This window comes from Penicillium coprophilum, assembly GCF_028826855.1.
Source record: "Penicillium coprophilum strain IBT 35676 chromosome Unknown utg000006l_segment0_segment0, whole genome shotgun sequence".
Lineage (NCBI taxonomy): Eukaryota > Fungi > Ascomycota > Eurotiomycetes > Eurotiales > Aspergillaceae > Penicillium > Penicillium coprophilum.
The window spans coordinates 2,333,937-2,352,191 of NW_026622725.1; the positions used below are offsets into that span (position 1 = coordinate 2,333,937).

General features: G+C 48.7%; 10 protein-coding genes across 10 annotated transcripts; 3 read left to right on the forward strand and 7 right to left on the reverse strand.

The window, feature by feature from the left end:
- Positions 1–35: 35 nt before the first annotated feature.
- Positions 36–341, reverse strand: N7500_009841 (L-asparaginase type II; the record flags this gene model as incomplete). The annotated part of the gene is made up of 1 exon (XM_056680980.1): positions 36–341. The coding sequence occupies one exon, from the start codon at positions 339–341 to the stop codon at positions 36–38; it is 306 nt and encodes a 101-aa protein (XP_056528362.1).
- A 1,869-nt stretch (positions 342–2,210) lies between these two features.
- N7500_009842 (amidohydrolase family protein) lies at positions 2,211–3,311 on the reverse strand (the record flags this gene model as incomplete). The annotated part of the gene is made up of 2 exons (XM_056680981.1): positions 2,211–3,145; positions 3,197–3,311. The coding sequence occupies 2 exons, from the start codon at positions 3,309–3,311 to the stop codon at positions 2,211–2,213; spliced, it is 1,050 nt and encodes a 349-aa protein (XP_056528363.1).
- Positions 3,312–3,975: 664 nt separating this feature from the next.
- Positions 3,976–4,173, reverse strand: N7500_009843 (uncharacterized protein; the record flags this gene model as incomplete). Its single annotated transcript, XM_056680982.1, has 1 exon — positions 3,976–4,173. One exon carries the CDS (start codon positions 4,171–4,173, stop codon positions 3,976–3,978), a length of 198 nt encoding a protein of 65 aa, XP_056528364.1.
- Positions 4,174–5,159: 986 nt separating this feature from the next.
- N7500_009844 (alpha/beta hydrolase) lies at positions 5,160–6,416 on the reverse strand (the record flags this gene model as incomplete). Its single annotated transcript, XM_056680983.1, has 4 exons — positions 5,160–5,714; positions 5,772–5,863; positions 5,916–6,026; positions 6,071–6,416. 4 exons carry the CDS (start codon positions 6,414–6,416, stop codon positions 5,160–5,162), a joined length of 1,104 nt encoding a protein of 367 aa, XP_056528365.1.
- Positions 6,417–6,647: 231 nt separating this feature from the next.
- On the forward strand, positions 6,648–9,531 carry N7500_009845 (transcription factor; the record flags this gene model as incomplete). The annotated part of the gene is made up of 5 exons (XM_056680984.1): positions 6,648–7,075; positions 7,141–8,241; positions 8,296–8,691; positions 8,749–9,008; positions 9,068–9,531. 5 exons carry the CDS (start codon positions 6,648–6,650, stop codon positions 9,529–9,531), a joined length of 2,649 nt encoding a protein of 882 aa, XP_056528366.1.
- Positions 9,532–9,704: 173 nt separating this feature from the next.
- On the reverse strand, positions 9,705–10,175 carry N7500_009846 (sterol desaturase family protein; the record flags this gene model as incomplete). Its single annotated transcript, XM_056680985.1, has 1 exon — positions 9,705–10,175. One exon carries the CDS (start codon positions 10,173–10,175, stop codon positions 9,705–9,707), a length of 471 nt encoding a protein of 156 aa, XP_056528367.1.
- A 60-nt stretch (positions 10,176–10,235) lies between these two features.
- N7500_009847 (sterol desaturase) lies at positions 10,236–10,487 on the reverse strand (the record flags this gene model as incomplete). The annotated part of the gene is made up of 1 exon (XM_056680986.1): positions 10,236–10,487. The coding sequence occupies one exon, from the start codon at positions 10,485–10,487 to the stop codon at positions 10,236–10,238; it is 252 nt and encodes an 83-aa protein (XP_056528368.1).
- Positions 10,488–10,850: 363 nt separating this feature from the next.
- On the forward strand, positions 10,851–12,866 carry N7500_009848 (flavin-containing monooxygenase; the record flags this gene model as incomplete). Its single annotated transcript, XM_056680987.1, has 7 exons — positions 10,851–11,025; positions 11,080–11,481; positions 11,537–11,871; positions 11,949–12,289; positions 12,342–12,489; positions 12,545–12,649; positions 12,699–12,866. 7 exons carry the CDS (start codon positions 10,851–10,853, stop codon positions 12,864–12,866), a joined length of 1,674 nt encoding a protein of 557 aa, XP_056528369.1.
- Positions 12,867–13,433: 567 nt separating this feature from the next.
- On the reverse strand, positions 13,434–14,216 carry N7500_009849 (uncharacterized protein; the record flags this gene model as incomplete). Its single annotated transcript, XM_056680988.1, has 4 exons — positions 13,434–13,541; positions 13,594–14,025; positions 14,082–14,123; positions 14,181–14,216. The coding sequence occupies 4 exons, from the start codon at positions 14,214–14,216 to the stop codon at positions 13,434–13,436; spliced, it is 618 nt and encodes a 205-aa protein (XP_056528370.1).
- Positions 14,217–14,667: 451 nt separating this feature from the next.
- N7500_009850 (short chain dehydrogenase/reductase family protein) lies at positions 14,668–15,962 on the forward strand (the record flags this gene model as incomplete). Its single annotated transcript, XM_056680989.1, has 5 exons — positions 14,668–15,049; positions 15,116–15,220; positions 15,270–15,508; positions 15,572–15,799; positions 15,852–15,962. 5 exons carry the CDS (start codon positions 14,668–14,670, stop codon positions 15,960–15,962), a joined length of 1,065 nt encoding a protein of 354 aa, XP_056528371.1.
- Positions 15,963–18,255: the final 2,293 nt, after the last annotated feature.

The following is an 18,255-nucleotide window of genomic DNA, read 5'->3' on the forward strand; positions in this document are numbered from 1 at the left end:
GAACACGACAGGCTTGCCGCAGTTCACTGTTGCGTCTATGAAGAAGCAGACTCTTCGAGGGTGTCGGTGCTGTGGGTGATCACGGCTCCAAACATGGTGGAATTATCGCAGAGTTCGACCTGGAGTTTGTGGGTGAGGTTTAAGAGGAGGGATGCGGTGATATCGCCGCTGTTGACGTTGTTTGCCTGGGCAGCGGCGATGTTGGCGACATTGAAGATATTTGGTAGTTCGGAAAGCAAACTTTTGATCCCCAGTGCACCAGATTCGTAGCCTGCTGTTGCGGTTCTGTCGTTGCTTGTGGCGGCGATAGCGCCGCCTATTTTAAGGTCAGAGGAAATCATGTTGCGTGGGTCATATAGAATTGAAATTTGCCAGTGGCTATGATGGTTATATTGGGAAGAGAATTATTGAATTGATTGAATGTCAAGCCATTAGAATTGGTATAGGATGTGTGTGCTGGCCGGGAATGGATCAGAGATGCATAGCTTGTGATGGCTAGAGCCAAAATCACGAGTGTCCGAAGCGATAATCTCATTTTGACTGCAATTCTCTGTTCATGTCAGATAAATAAAAGCCATGGGATGATATAGTACAGATATAGATGAGACAAGGATGGCCATTATTTATATACACTGGCGGAGGCTGATGCATGCTATGCATCATCCGATTCCTCCTGTTCCAACGCCGAATTCGACGAAATTCTGGATTCGGGTTACTTGGCGATATTGTAATCGTTATTTTGGATTAGGTCTGAGCATGCATGCATTTTACTATATATCTGATCACAGACAAAGTGAAGGTTATGTGGAGTAATATCGCAGATCGCGCGTTTAAAGTATTGTTTTCCGCCAAAATATATCCACATTCCTCGACAAGTATGCATATAGGTTTCTTGATCACGTCTGGTTATTGTAGTATCGTTTGGAGTTTGACTATTATCTTTCACCAGGAAGCCTTGTGCACATGTTTACTTCATCTCCTGCACAGCTCTCGCACAAACTGCTCCACACGGATATTGAATATAGCTGAAAATCTCGGCACATTGTCGGAATTATCAGTCTAGGGATACGGAAGGCAGCCGAGCAGTTTAACCGATGTTCGAACACATACTCCAAAAATGATAGCAACACGATACAAAGTACGTAATTCACCGAGTCTGCCCCGTAGGTTTCACCTGCAACTGCTTGGTAAATGTGCGGTATACCTTGGCAACATATTGAGTGTACCTTTGGTGGGGCAATGTCTCCAATTCCATGAGCTGTTTCATTTCTTAAGCTTTTCTTTGGCATGTTGATCGGCAACTAGGGCCTTGAAGAAAAATAACAAAAACAAAAAAAGAAACTCCGATAGGGGGAATCGAACCCCCGGCTGCCGTGTGAGAGACGGCGATGTTAGCCACTACACCATATCGGATATTGGATGAGGGTTCCTTCAGATTTAGCTTACAGAAACTTGCTAGAACGGTTCTACGTCCTGCATGGTTCTATATAGTCCCCTACACACCCTCCATCCAACAGCCTCAGTTATCTTTTTCGCCTTCCTTCCTCCTACGCTTTGTATGTGAGTCTTTTTTATTTTTCGTCATTGGCCGGGATTACCGAGCTCCTGACCACTATCACCTTTTCCCTATATGACTCGTCGACTCTACAATCTAAGCTACCCTCTCTCGTTCGGCCCTCGCTAGATATCAATCGGCCTCTCGTTTCCCAAAATCATTTATAGTCACTGGCTAATACTCATCGTCTTTAACTCTGAGGTCTATTCCCGCGAGGCCTGTCGGTTCGTCGTGGTCCCCACTTATTAACACTTCCAAACATCGCTGGCATTTCCTGCCTATAAAAGCAAGTAGACTAACGGAACTATTCTCGCTGCGTCCCATTATATAGTCATTGAGATATCCACACGATCGTTGCGTCGGTGTGTGTACCGCAGGTTGAGGCAACATAATGACATCCACAGTGCTCCTAGGAGCCGGTGTTGATGAGTCAAACCGGCGAAAACACAATTTTTTAATAATGAACAAGCCATGAGATCCAATCATTGAAGCTTGAACATCGCTTCGTTAATTATTCCTCTGCTATCTCACCAGAGCGGTAGTACTTGTCGATTCCAGGCTAGGCCACTTCGATGACGCGGAGAAAGTCCGTGACTGTGCTTATAGATTTGTGATTTCTATGACTAAGTCTGCAAATAAGTTGTCATTGGATCAATTACAAATTCATCCTGTCTCGGTTCGCCAACCGCGGAAACAACTTCATCGCATTCCCAAAGTTGATCATGTCCCTCAGCTTCGGATCCATTTCATAGCTCTCAAGCTCCTCGAGGAACGCTGGATACGCAGTTACCGGTGCATATGGAAAATCGCTTCCATATAAGATGTGGTCATGCGGAACCAACTTCAACAGCATATCCAGAACCTGCGGTGACGAACTGAGCGCCAAATCAAAATAGAAGCTGCGGAACGCCTCCATAGACTTATCATGTGTTGTGCCCATGCGATGAGAGACTGCAAAATCAGGTGCCTTTTTCATCGGCGTCGTGACCCGGGAAATAAGATATGGGATAGCTCCGCCGGCGTGTGAAAGTATGACTTTGCAGGCGGGGTACTTCAGCCGTGATCCGTTCACTATCATGTCCATTGCAGTGCGAGTGGTTTCATGAGGATAGTCAATCGCCGGCTGTGGAAGCTTCGGGTTGATAGGGTTAGTATCGACGGGGTGGGTTGGGTGGACGAACACGACACAGGCACGCCTATTTAGTTCAGCCCAGATAGGTTCTATGTCTGGATGGCCAAGATAGGTATTAGAGGAGCCGTAACGAGTGAATAGGGTGACTCCGTCGGCATGGAGGGTGTCTAACCCGTACGCAATCTCAGAGAGGGCATCCTCCGTGTCGAGAATATTAGGTAGCGATACGAAGAAGGAAAATTTCTCAGGTTCTTTGTCACGAAGTTCGGCAGAATATTCGTTTAATTGCCTCGCAAGTTGGGCGCGCCTCTGGCGATCTGGGAGGATGCAGGCGCCTGGGGCTGTCACAGAGAGGATTGCAGTCTGTACCCCAACGCGCTTCATTAGCAGCTTAGAAGCCAGAGGATTCCAGTGAGGCGTAGGCCAACCGCTGGGATCGCCTCCTTGTTCTTCAATCGCTGTGGCACGGTTAGTTAGGTATTCAAACCTTCGTCAACGAAACAGCTTACCCTTGGCATAGAATGGAGGGACACAGTGATGGTGAGTATCGACTTTGTTCACCGGAGGCGTGTGGCTCCAGCCGATGGCCTTATCCCGGAGCCAGTCAAGGGTGTGTTCGCTCATTGAGCAGAATATGCTGGGTTTGCAAAGGTAGAGAACGGTCAAGACTGCGACAGAGGCCGAAATAAACGCCAGCATGATGCTGTGACGTCCAAGTCATGCCCTTGTTTCTATGGCCCACATGGGTATTAATAAGGGCCCGGAAGCATCCCGGTGGCGATTCCCCGCATCGGGGTTTGTCCTTAAATCGTTGTCCATGCCGCATTATCCGAGAGGGTCCCTTATGGATCTGGGAAATGGTAAGAAGAGGCATTATTCATCATGAGTAGACACAATCTTTCAAGATCCTCGGCATCTGACCCCACGGGCTGAAGGCGATGGCTCTGTAGTCCGAGTACGCTACCTGCAACCGAGGCTGACCAAGACACACACGTACGACACACTCAATGCGCGCCCAAATTTCCGCCTCAAATCGCCAGGGTCGGGACGGGGACCTGAAGAAGGGGATATGGCGCAAGGGATTTCTTTCTTCCCACACGCGAGGTTGTTACCCAGGTTGGAAACGCAGACCACCCCCAGGAAAGAAATGAAAGCTTCCTCCTAGGCATAACAGCGTACCAATCTTTAGCAGTCTCCTAGCTTTCGAAGGATTCGATATGATCGAGACCATAAGCTAGTGAATCTAAGAGCTCGCCATAAGGCGATGGGTGGGAAACAAATTGACGGCCTAAAGCACAATAACCTTGCAAAATACGGCGAAACAACCACGCCCTATCTCAGCTCCAAAATATGGGTCCTGCGCATAGTAAACGCGGAGTCGTTGAATTATCGCGAAGCGCAGCTCTCTCAGGAACGCCAGAAGCCCCATGCCCATTGCCAGCTGGATTTTAGCCGCAAGAGAGGCATCATCCTGCACCCCCTTCATAATGGACGGAGAAGAAACGGGCGAAGCACTCTCTCAGTGCGTCGGTTTTACAAACAGTATGATTCCTTGGCAGCAGCTTAAAACGTACAGTTACGCGTGGAATATCTATCTCAACCGGACCGATAGTATCGCCACCATTATCGGCACACAAATTGGTGACTCGGATTGCGATGGGTGAGTGATGGTCAAGGCATTTGCAAGATGTTGTCATATACTTCGTTGAGAGCATTAGGAGTATTGGGACCAGCCTCGCCGGCTGGGTCCCATACCACAGTAGAAACCTTGAATATTTTCGTAATGGCAGCACTCTGCTATTCTGCCAAGTTTAAAATGATAGAAAAGAAGTAGACCGTAACATTTTGACGAATCCTTGCCTACTGGGGATTAATGATCTTGAGCAGATGCCCTGTATTTGCGCTATGGTCAAAGAGCTACTGCGCTGGAGGCCTATTTACACTACACTCCGGACTATGTCCTCACGTCTGACATGTACTTTGAGGTTTATAATTCATAGCAGCCGTCGGCTTGTGATGAGCGAGACCCAGTCCGCAACAAGTGGGAAGACTTAGGCGGGCTTGAGCCGGGATAGTGGCTTGACGGGCATGAGATCGAGCCTGTGCATGGACTGTGGGAATTGAGTTGAGGGAGTCATATTTGTGCTGGCAACAAACTGCTATTCGGAGGCCTGTTCCCTAAGCGTGGTACGTAAAGTGTTTTGCTATAGTTACAAAATAGTAAGTCAAATGCTACAGAAGAACCGGAAATCAGTTAACATGAGCCAGGATAGACCATACAACCCAATGCATTTGAATCATCACAAAACTGACGAGAACTTCCCCATAAGGGTGACCCCAAGAGGTGAACTGCATGCGAAATTGATACAGCAGGAACGGGGATAACTGAACACTCTGGAGGATGCTAAGCCCCGTATTTGATGGTATAGAAATTTCTTCCCTGTCCTGAAATGTATGACATTGTACGACAACTTATTCTTTGAAACAGGATATCACAAAGTGCGTAATAGCCTTCGTTGTTCCACTCGGAGGTCTCGCCGCGGCAAAGTCCATTAATGGTCCATCATGAGCTTCATTGGCCATGTACAAAGTTACTTGCCCATTACTATTTCTCTTCAGCATCTCGCCCAACTGCTGTACGTGATCGCTGAAAACCTCTTCGTAGCCCCCCGTCACAAGGATACCTTGCACAGCCTCGAGGCCCTCCCACCAGCTTTCAGGGACATCCAGGGCCATTCCCCAGCCATTACCAGCAGAAATCTCCTCCTGCCAGGGAGAGCCTCCTACAAGGTGCATACCCCATTCCTCCACAACCTTTTGGCTCAAAACATCGACACTGAACCATCTCTTGTAGGAGGGGGTACAGAAGTTGAATGATGATAATGGAGACACGAGGAAGCACCCTTTCACGGGGTCATGTTGGTCAATTACACTCTCTGCTGCTGGTTCAGAGGGACGGTGACGATGCAGATGAGCTAGGATGCTCAGGGATAGGTGTGCTCCTGCCGAATCTCCTCCAAAGATAATCTAAAGAAATTGAGGTTAGCTCTATAATTGAAAGAGGCTGGCTTACAGCAAACATACATCTGATGGTTTGTATCCAGAGGCAAGGAGATGCCTAAGTGCAAATATTCCCTGCATCATTTGCCTTGGATACGGGTTAGCGGGTATCATACCTGCGCCGTCAGTATACGTCGTGTTGGATTCTATCGATATCGTCTCACGAACCATATTCCAGAATACACACGGCAAGTTCAATCCCGAAGTTGGCCGCCTCGTTTCTGACATGCGCCATCCAGTCCAGGTGTCCGTCAGAAAGGGGCATCACATATCCGCCGCCTAGGGGGTTAGCCATATTCTTAAAAGACAATCATTGATCATACCGTGGAAGAAAAGAACCACCTGGCTTGCTTCGCTTGGTCCTAGCCACAAGAGCCGAGTTGAATTGTCGACAGACAAAACATCCACCCGAGAGCTGACCCCATGACCTAGAGTCCATGCATTATATGTGTCGAAGGTGGATGGTAGAATGGCTTGAAGCTGAGCGGGGGGGATGGTGGCCATCAAAGAGCCGGCAAATGCATTCCAGATGGCCGGTCCCAGGGGCAGCTTTTTTAACCATGCGCGGGCAATGGCCCCTGAAACCCTAAAAGCTGCCCGCGGCAAGACACCAAACACAAGGGTGAAGAGAAACTGTAGTCTTACGGAAATTGGTATTTGGCGCGTCATTCTGTCAATATCTCCCAGTACACAGTGTAAGAAGATCAGGAACAAGCGTGTGTGATAAGTAGGGCGCCTGTCCCTGATATTACGGGCGCGCCGACAACCTGGAATCCTCCGGACATATTCAAACTAAGGCCAGTAGCAGTTCCCCAGAATCACGTACGGATCCATCCGAGGTATTCAAGTGCCGCCGGAATGCGTCCGTCCCTAGCTAAGATCACACCTCCATCCCGTCCAATGGCTGGTGTCTATGCGGCATCTCCAGGCCCCACAAAGGAGCAAAATGGGGTCATGGCGCAGCCGGAACAAACCGTCTTATTTATGAACCCTTTGCTGCGCCCCCACCGCGAGTTGGACCTGGAGCTCGTTCCCGGACAGATAGTCATATCGGTTAGCTTCGATCACAAAGTTAACGTTCCTGGGCGTCCTGCTAGCATAACGAATACTGCCCGTTGTTGGAAAATGTCTTCGAAAGCTCCTGGTAACCCAAAACGACGCACGCGCACGGTACGCCATAAGGTCGCTTTAGCCTGTGACTCGTGTCGGGAGAAGAAGATCCGCTGCGATGGAAACAAGCCTATCTGTGGACCTTGCACGCGACGGTCATATCGTATAGATCAGTGTGTATACAACACGGAAAACTCCCGGTCTGCCAGCAAGGACGAGTAGGTCTCTCGCGCATGCATGCATTGTTGAGAACAAAGAATTATTTACCTCTAACTCGAAATAGATATTTTCATACCCTACATCAGCGAATAAGAGAACTTGAAGATGCCCGTTTGAAGGATGGAGTCTCCACCCAGACCCCGATAAACCCCCAAAGCCAGCTGCGCAGTGAGACCAACAGGCAGGTGGGAATACCCGCGGAAGCAACCGGCTTCTCCCCATGTGCTTGCAAATCGCTTCCGGGTGCCACGGCGCAGAATCCGCCCCCTAGAAGCACTGAAGCCGGGGTACCAGCATGTCCCAGGCCACCAGCCGCTCGTAGTCACTGCGACAACAGCCGGTCCGCGTTGACAGGAGAAGCGACTGCGGAGAGCTATGAATCGCCTTTATTCGATGAGGGCGAAGGTCATGTAACGGGTATGGGCCAGATCACAGCATCGGCGGCCGAAGGTCCACGCCGATCGGCCCGATTCCAATTCTATGGTAGCTCCTCCACTGCTTCCCTCATGCGATTCGCATGGCAATCTATGCCTTCGCAGCCGATCAGCGGTTCGCGTGCCGAACCTGTGTTAAGTAGGCTTCAGGATACGTCTACCGTCTACAGGTTTGATGATTTTAATCTGCCGCCGCGGATGTTGGCGGATCACCTCCTAAAGTGCTTCTTCGATAAGGTCTATATTTTGTATCCATTCTTCCACCGTCAAGCCTTTGAAGCGGCGTATCAAAATATCTGGCGGACAGAGGACGAGTCTTGCATTCCGCTAACAGACCTGCGGATCGGATTAGGATCCAGCTTTGAATCTGGTCCTCAATCAATTGTCTTTCATTGTGCCCTGAATTTGATGTTTGCTCTGGGCTGTCATTTTGCAGATATCGCCCCAGAGGAAGTCGAGCTTGTCGCCCATTCTTTCTTTCTTCGTGCGAAAGGTTTTATCGGACTCGATTTCCTAGAGTTCAACACTCTCGGTGTCGTTCAGACGTTGCTTATCACAGCGCTATACCTGCAGAGCTCCCCATACCCCAGCCGATGCTGGAATTCCGTTGGGGTGGCATGTAGAGTTGCCCTAGGCCTAGGGCTTCACGAACCAGATACCCTCGCGACATCAACGCCCTTAGAGGTTGACATCCGGCGGCGGACATGGCATGGATGCGTGATGATGGACATGTAATGCCTCAAACTTTTCTGTTTCTATTCTCTCGCGCTAATCATCGTGCGCAGCACTCTGAGCATGACGTACGGCAGGCCAAGCATGACCACCCATCTGGCCCCTCTCCGTTCACCAAGAGACCCAAATAACTCTAGCTCCCAGGAAGGAACTGGGGAGCCTAGCCTAATAACATTCTACGAGGAAGCTATTCACCTTCACGATATTCTAGACAAAATCCTATCCGATGTCTACAATGCTTGCCGCGGTCGGTCCCCTCAACATCGATCGCAGCAAGCGACAAAAAGTCCCGGGGGCCTAGACACCGTCCTCGATATTGAGAGGCAACTTACCCTCTTCGAAGCCAATCTCCCTTCCTTCCTGAAATACCCCGTCGGTCCATCTGTAGTGTATGCGGATCGAGAGGCAAACCTGGCGATCGCGCAACAGCGAAATGTTCTACATGCACGGTGCGTTGCGTTACATATACTATAATGTTACCCGCTCCTTTCTTACTTGTTGCATAGATACATCCATTTCCACCTTCTCCTCTACCGCCCCATCTTCACGCAACTTTACTCGGAAAGAGTACGAACTCGAGAGCCAGCAACAGGGCCGGAGCTGCAGGAGAACTGGATGCTCTCTGCAACTGCACGGAGTACATTATACTCCTCCATGTCCAGCAAATGTGCTACCTCCTGCGTGATGGCTGCCATTGATCTCACGCACCTAGTCCACGAGACCTACCAGACCAATGCCGCCGATGCATGGTGGTACAATGGATTTTGTATGCTGTCAATAAAATCCTTTCTTACTATTTTCTGGCACTGATAATACACGATCTAGATGTATCTACCGCTGCAATAGTCCTACTAATGTCATTTTCAGCTCCGTCCATGCTAGAGCCAATTACCATGGAGAAGGCGCGAGAAGCCTGGAGAGAGGCAATGAGGGTGTTGGAGTTTATGGCTCCATTCCACCGTTCCGCCAGCAACACCCTGCAGTTTTTACAGGCTGCGTACCGCCAGGCAGTGCCTGGCAGTCCGCATCAGACAGGCCCAAAAGCTGATGCTTCGCAACTTCCTAGTGAAATACCTCAGTCCAATGACCCACTCGACCAGCCGGATACAGACTCAGGGGAAATCTCGTTCTTCAACTGGGAGGAATTCACCGCGAACGTGGGGTCCGGTCTGGACGACTTGGGGTTCTTGACGAGGCTGGATTTTCCTGATACTTTGGCTCAGGGGGCACTTGTTTTGATATGTATTAGCTTCCTTTCTTATGGGGGAAGCGAGATATGTAACATCTAGCCTACTTCTTGAACTCTATCTACATACATATCCACAGAGTCACAGTACCATAAACCACGAAACACCAGTTGCGATCCCCCAACCTTCCGAACGCTATTACGCATGTCAAAGTCACATAGGGGCTTCAGGGAGGCGGAAGAGGTTCCCTTGGGGCTCAAATAACTCAGACCCATTCATTCCGTGATCTTCACCTTCTTCGCCTCCGGCCGATCCCATCCCACCACGTCAGTCCCATGAATCCAGTCCATCAAGCCGATAGTGCCATAGTTGACACGAAACTTCTCGTGGTGCAGATCATGCAGTTCCGCCGGTGGCAGTTTTAGAAAGTCATAACCGCTATGGTCCGCTGCTGCTTCCCACAGCTCGAAGATGCCAAAGGCCGTGATAGACAGGAAGTGTGCGCCTTTGAGATACAGCGGGAGCGTAATTGGCAAAACATTGGCAAAAAGATGCTCGACCGGATGCGCGTACTCTGCTGCAAAAGCGACGGGAGTGATATATTTGTGGTGCATCTTGTGGATGTAGACGTAGATGCTGGGGTGGTGGAGGGCGCGGTGAACGTAGTAGAATGAAACCTCTCGCGCAAGCAGGCCAAAGGCAAAATCCACAATAAAGGTCTTCAGAGAAGGCACGATCGGATCCATATTGAGGATGGCGTGGTCGAAGCCTCTCAGGTAGAGTAGGGTGAATTGTAGAGCTATGATCTAGACGTGGTTGAAGAGGCAGACTTTGACGCAATGCTGGATCTGCTGGCGCGTTGGTTGGCGGCGAGCGCCTTGGATTTTATGGCGCCAGGAGAATTTTGGCAACAGAGTATCGATCAACATGTAGATAGTTGCTGGGAGAATGAACCCAACCACCTGGGCCAAGATGCTGCCTATGAACTCGATGGTGCCAGGCTTGTATGTGGCAATGATATCTGTCCAGGCGGACTGCAGCTGTGCGTGCACATCCATGACTGTTGTTGTTATTTCGAAGGTGTGATGCGATGTCTGCAGACTGGTGTCGCTTTTCTTAAGGACATAGTCGAATTATAGCCCTAAATAACAAGTGTACACGGACCTGTTCCGGTACTCCGGAACGCACCCGGAGAACATGCTCTGCGTTGACGTACTCGCTTTCAACATCTGCACCATCCGCATTTCCGTCGCTCTTCTTCGCCAGAGGATCTCGCGGGGGTCTATGCACACGTTTTGCTTCGCCTCGGACGCCTCTAGTGCTACGGGATCATTCCGTAATATCCTAGCAACACTGCATTTGATACTTAAGCCCACGCGACCCCAAAACCTTTCTGTAAACCAGTCAACACCAGAACCGCTATGACCTCCAAGCCCTCCGACGTTCCCTCCTTCAGCCAGGTCGCGTGCGTTGGCGCCGGACTATCAGCCGTCGCCCTGGGCGCAACGTTGAAGAGATGGTACGACCTAGAAGACATCCAGTTCTTTGAAAGACATCCCACGAGCGGTGGGACATGGTACATCAACACCTATCCAGGTCAGTAACTGTCCGCCTACTATGCATCGCACTTGCTCAACGCACACCTTGTAGGATGCGGCTGTGATGTCCCGAGTGCTCTCTACAGTTTCTCCTTCGCCCCGAACCCCAACTGGACGAAGCTCATGCCGTCGAACAAGGAAATCAAAGAGTATATCGATAATGTGGTGCATACCTACAATCTTCTGCCAAAGATGACTTTCGGGACGGAAGTTGTCCGCAGTGTTTGGCGAGAAGATGCAAACCGCTGGCTTCTCTATTTGCGCGACCTAAATACTGGACACGAATACACCCATGAATGTCAGATTCTCTTCGCAGCCACAGGACAGCTTGTCGAGCCGCGCCCGTGTGAAATTCCCGGCGCGTCTGACTTCAAGGGGCGAATCTTCCATTCAGCGCGGTGGGACCACAACGTGAACCTGGAGGGGAAAAACGTTGTAGTCATAGGAAACGGGTGTATGTGTCCTCTCTCTTACTCAATTTCAACGGGAAGTCTGACAGTGGCCCCTAGGTACTGCCGCGCAGATAGTTCCAGCACTGGTCAATGAAGGGAAGATCAAGTCGCTTGCGCAGATTGTGCGTTCAAAGCACTGGATATTCCCAGCCCCGAACTTTACCTACCCTCGGCTTCTGCAGTGGATCTTTCGCTATGTTCCATTAGCTATGAAACTGCATAGATTTCACATTTTCTTGATTGCTGAGAATGACTTTCGTCTGTTTCCTATGACCAAAGGCGCGGCCAGACTCAGGGAGACGCGACGCAAGCAGGTGGAAAAGTACATGCGCGAGGCCGGTCCAGAAAAATACCACGACCTCCTCATCCCAGACTTTGATGTAGGATGCAAAGTGCGTCTCCCTTTCTATCCCTCGATTCTTCCCTTGTCTAAATATTGAGCGGAGGCAGATGCTAATCTGATACCCAGAGGCGAATCTTCGACCCTGGCTACCTTGACTCTCTCCACAGTGACAAGATCCTCCTAACCGACGCGAAAACCGAGAAAATCACCGCGGACGGAATCGAGACAGACAAAGGCTTTATTCCAGCGGACGTGATTATCCTCGCCACTGGGTTCCAGACCAACAAGTTCATCCCCTACATGGATGTGGTTGGACGCACCGGCCAGAATGTCTCACAGCACTGGTCGAAGTATGATGGCCCGGCTGCCTACAACTGCTCTGTGCTGAGTGGGTTCCCCAACTTCTTCATGCTCTTAGGCCCCAATGCTGCAACCGGGCACACATCCGCCATGATGGCTGCAGAGAAGTCCGTTGTCATGGCTCCCGTCATTCAGTATACATCCTAACTATTAAAATAGCTCCATAAATTACGCGCTCCGTGTCCTAAAACCGGTTTTAGATGGGGACGCCAGTTCGGTCGAAATAAAGGCTAAGGCTGAGCACGACTACGTTTACTGGGTGCAGGACGCATTGAGTAAACGTGTTTGGAACGCAGGCTGCATATCGGTAAGCCGACCTGCAATTGCTATCTGCTACCCTTTTACTAACGTGTATCCTGTAGTGGTATCTCAATGGTAAGAAATGGAACTCCATGGCCTACCCCTGGACGCAGGGTCACTACTGGTGGAGGAGTCTGTTTCCTACATGGTCGGACTGGAATGTCAAGGTCAGATCTCCGTGTCATTTTGTAGATAAGGTATACTGACTGTAAACAGAAGGTGAAGAAGCCACGCACCAGTTCACTATCCAGGGTCTTCTGGTTTTTGGCTGTTCTATGCGTTGGGATTGTAGGAGCAACACAGTCCAATGCCACTAGCAATATCTCTCTTTCGCATATCAGAGGCTACTTGGTCATGACGCTCTCCAGACTGACCAGCAGATAGACGTAGTCAGCGGCCAGCTTAGAGCAGTCATTTTGTTTGTTTCTATCTTACTGAGTTCACAAACAATGGTCGGCCATTTACCAGTTGTTTGTAAGCCCAATGTACAATCCGGCGTTTATACCTTCTCGTTTGAATTCAACCATCCTGGCCCATATCAACGATCCCTTCGTTTCTAGTTATACTCTAGATGGGCTAAAGATTGAAAGATAAAATAGGCATGAATAGCACAATCTTGTAATTCAAAGGCTGACCGGTGAGAATAAGCTAATACTGAGAGTAGTAGGAAGTAATTGGCGATCTCTTTATTTAGCCTGGTTTACGCTATGATGTTTATCAGTGTATTAGGATTTATAATTTAAAGTCATCACATACACACTATTAATTTAGATGTTAATAGTAGAGCTTACTTTACAGCTGCTACTTTAATTATTACTTTACCTAAAAGGGATAGCCCTACGAGACAACTCCCTGGAATCAATATGCGCAGCACAAGTTATTGCCGTTTGTGCAACCGAAGAACTATCTTGTTATTTCTAAATGTCATGTATTGCATTGAAACCCTGCCGATCATTCACGTTTATAGCGAGCGCAGACAGACTCAATTGACATGCCTTTCACGACAACAGCCCTGCGTGTCAAGAGCTTCTCCTCGCCAACTATTTCCACAGCCCAGATCTAATCTTTTCTTTAGCCTGTATCTGATATAGCGGAATACCTGGATGCTTACCTGCTCAGCCGTCCATCCAAAATCGACACTACGAACAAAATCGTGAATGAAAGCTTTCTCGACAGTCGTCCCTGGAGCTTCATCTTCCTGGTCTATGACGATGGCTTCAGTCAGGCCATGTAGAATTCCAGACCCAATATTTTTAGTCTGCAGCTCGACAAGGGGGCGGACTCGTCCATCTGAAGTCCTTTCTCCGGAAACGTACTGACTGCGAATAAAGACAGGGCCAAAGATCGTATCGTTGTGCTTGAACTCGGTCCACGTCAAGGGACGCCTCTCAGGCACTCCTTTCAGACCACTTGCTAGTCCAGCCTCGAACATTATCCATTCAGCTGCTTCACCTGTCGAGCCATGGGTTTCCGAGCTCTGAGTGGTCTTCAGGGTCATCTTCGACGCCCCAATGGCCTTCCTCGTTACCCAGCCGACTCCTTGCTACTCATTTTGCTTAGCCCTAAGAACATAGGTATTGAAAATGGTGGCCCACGTACCAGTTTTAGGACTGCATCTAGGTTGGTTGACCGGGCCTTGTCCTGTTTCCGGGGCTTTGCATCAGCAGGGAGTCATTTGCATGGTATGAGATAATTTACCAATACCCAGTTGCCACTTAGATTGAAAGAAGCCATCCTATCAATTTTCTAGTGTTTAGATTTCCCTGGTTAGGTTTCGAAGAGCGGTGGGAAGCAACGGCCCGGTCGACGATATAGCAAACAAAGCAATGGCCCTAGGGACGGCAGAGCAGGTAGATATTACATGATACTTGCTGCACCTGTTTACTCCTAACACGGTATTCGTTTTCAGTTCGGAAGCTCTAAGCAGTGAAGTGCGGAGGTTTCCGGTCCTACCGAAGTTATACCCTGAAGTCCGGGTCCCTTCCGGTCCCGGGGCCGGAACAAATGCAAAACGACCTTGGAAGATTCCTGGCAAAATGCATGAGGGGTGGATGTATAGACTGCGTGTATCAGAGCGTAGCCGAGGCTTCAGGTATATATCTCGCTTTTAACTGGTATATCAAGTGGACTAACGCTACTGGTCCGTCGTCACTGCCAGTTTCCTTCAGGTATCTCTAGCATGACGATGACAACTAAGCCAGGCATCATTCCCCGTGAAGGCCTGTACATTGACCCGGTTATATCAGGCCTACGGAAAACGATCCTCCACCCGCTTCTTGGGTTGATCATCCTGTACCTGGTGCACGGGGAAAGATTACGCGTGCTCGCGCCGTATGAGAAGCTCGTCCAAATTACCGCGACGACCAGTGTGCTCCTGTGGCTAAACGATTGGTTAAGTTCTAAATGCCGGAACAACTGGACTACAGATGACACGTGGGACTGGAAAAAAGAGCTCGTCGTGGTGACCGGTGGCAGCGGCGGTATTGGCGGGGGAGTTGCTCAGCGTCTTGCTGCTATGGGGGCGCGCGTTGTTGTGGTGGATATCATTCCTCTAACATATGAACCTGGTACTGCGAATATTTCTTGCTTGTAGGGAACCTTCCCTTTTGCCTGTATTTGCTAACCCTTGAAAGAGAACAATCGCATCTTGTACCATAAATGCGACTTGAGTCAGGAGCAAGAAATCGCGGCTGTTTGCGAAAATATCAGATCCGAATTTGGCCATCCTACCGTTTTAAGTCAGTTAAATCATGGGGCCTTTCACAAGCCTACGACTAACAGTCGCAGTCAACAATGCTGGCCTGTCGCGTGGTCGGACGGTGGTCGAAGGCACATACAGCGACAACAACATAACGCTGAAGACTAACTTACTGGCACCGTTCCTGCTCTCGAGAGAATTCCTTCCGACTATGATCCAGCAAAATCACGGACACATTTTCAATATTGCCTCGATGAGCGCTTATATCCCCCCACCAGGACTTGCAGATTACGCGGCGTCGAAAGCTGGTTTGATTGCCTTTCATGAGGTATGCCTCAAGTGTGCTCATCGGCTTCTGATACAAACGCTAACCTCTTTCCTTACTCCTCAGTGTCTCGCGCAGGAACTACGAGTTCAGAATGCGCCCAAAGTCCGCACCTCTCTCGCAGTGCTGAGCTTCGTAAAAACGCCTCTATTTAAAGGAGAGACAAACCAGTCTCGGTTTCTGATGCCTATTTTGCATGTGGACACTGTTGTGGACGCCATTGTGGATACACTTGACAGTGGGCTGAGTGCGACTATTTTCCTCCCTGGAATATTTGGCTTTTTTGCAGGCTTGGTAGGTTTCTTCCCTTTGACGCAGGACATCACATCGTTAACGGACATTGCAGAGAGGAGCCCCTGATTGGTTTCAAAATTTGGTCCGGAGTGGCACCAAATCGCTCAAAGTCGACTTCAAAGGGCGCCAGGAGATTGATACAAATACTGGAAAACTTGTCTAGTGGAGTTTCTGCTTTACGTGGGTTGTACTTTTGGCTGGCCCTCGACAGCGACATGAGTGTTGAGTACTGTCAAATATCATGATTTTTGATTAGACCAATACATATCATTGATTTATACCATGTGTTGTCGTTCAGACAGACTTCTGTCAGTTATGAGCCCAGTGCCCAGAGTTACCATATCACGAACTCACGATATCATATAGCATGTGGCCGTCGATTTCTGCATCAATTATGGCGGGAAAATGGATACCAGTCTCTAGCCTGCTTTGTGGCTTTAAGGGGGCGCATTTCGATTGAGCTTTAAGGGGTGGGGGACGCTTGATTGAGGTCTAGGTAGAGGGGCTGTGCCATACTGTCGGATGCCATAGGCATCCAGACATATAGATCAAACATGCATGATCTGGCATCATGTTTGGCAGTATAAATAGGATCTCAGTATCCTATACATACTTAGTTTCTCTTTCCTTTCTCTCTCTCTCAATCTTGCTTCTAGATAGAGAATATCATCATCATCTTTTCTGTCGTCAATTATGTTGCTTGGAGAGCTATTCTTTTGCTACTCCTGAAAGTCGTTTACTTGCGAGCTAGTCCATCCGATACATTTAGTACATAGTACATACGATGAATTACGAGGGGTAATAGCTGTAGATCTTGTCACAGCATTTCGGTTGCGCAGCACATTATGATGCGTTGTCATTTGAAAGAATTCCGTCATTTTCCTTTGCTTAATTTTCATTTGCTCTGAGAATTTTTGGGCGCTAAAAATGCTGCGCCACGGATACACCACCACGGGCGACTATTGGGACCAGCGATACATAACCCTCTCATTGGATACTGCCTTACCGCCTATTATCACCGCCTTTTCGAAGCATATACCCTGATCTCAATTTGTATGCTAATTCCTACTTCTCTTTTACTTTTTACACTTATAAGCGTAGACGGCCACTTCTGCGGCCTTGTGATGTCTTTTTTATAGGGCTTTTTAGTGGTCTTTTTAGTGGTCTTTTCAGCAGTTTTCCAATAGCCTTCACAGTGGCTTAGCTATAGTCAATTCACTAAATTCTCTAAGAATACCTTAAGGAAGGCTTTAAGTAGCTACCAGAGTAAGTGTGGAGAGGTGGTAGAGGGGAAGAGAGAAGGATAATTACGAAGTAAGAAGGCTTTAACGCCGAGGATTTATATAGGTACGAACAGCGTCACGTTTAGTGCCGATCTTTTAAGGCCTTACATACTATACTTAACCTAATTTTTCGGGTAAATATCTATTAATGAATGATATATTTCTGAATATAAGTTGGTATACACCTTTAAGCAAATTGATATAATTGTAGAGGCAAAAAGACTGTATACCATGATTTCAGTATAGTACTTGGAAAGTGAGGGTGGATCAACAATTCTGCCAGGAAATATAAACCAATAAGGGGGTTATGTATCGCTGGTCCCAATGGTCGCCCGTACACCACTGTGGGGACAAGGCAGAAACGCAGCTGCACCTAGTCGCAGTATTTTTCTGAACAGCATGAAGTCCCATGCAGGTTCGAATTTAATGCACGCAGTAGAATCTCGATCTAGACTACCTCATTCAGCTTTCACAGGTTTACCATGATCTGTATCCTCCGTAAAGGCTTCCAAAAGCATGCCCCGATTTGTTCACCCTTCATACCAATATACCATTTCAAGATATGGGAAGACTTTTTGGTGAGCTCATGAAGATTTCATGAATCCTGTTGCTACCTAGAGACTCATACCCCAGAGCTTATGCGCCCTGCTTACCGACTTGGATAGAATCAAACAACCTCAAGTTTGGACATGGGGGCGGGTAAACCCCCATTCAATGCAGATATGCTTGCACCTGTATACAAAAAATCGACATCAATTATCTCGTCTTGCTTGAGCATAGCCACCTCATTTACCAAGGCCATGGTCACAGTGATAAATGAATTAAATGAATCCGGGACTTTCTGTCGGTCTCAAATGAGGTAGTCAGGCAGCAAGGCGTAATGTAGAAAAAGGCTTGGACCTTGGTGTCAAGATTGTTCTGTTTGCCCTGTGACACAACGCACGAAGCCTCGCTCGATATATCAATTCCTAGCATTGAGGTGAAGCTCATACACATCGAGAGCCGCTGGTTGCATGTTGTTTCTCGATGATCGCATTCGCCAGTCTCATAGACTGATCAGCCTATGATAATTTCGGTACTCACTGCAGCCATCGACGTCGTCAATACCTGTGGCTGTCTTAGCTCGCTGTCGACCCTTGCTAGGTCGGCCCACAGGCACGAGCTATGTATAGC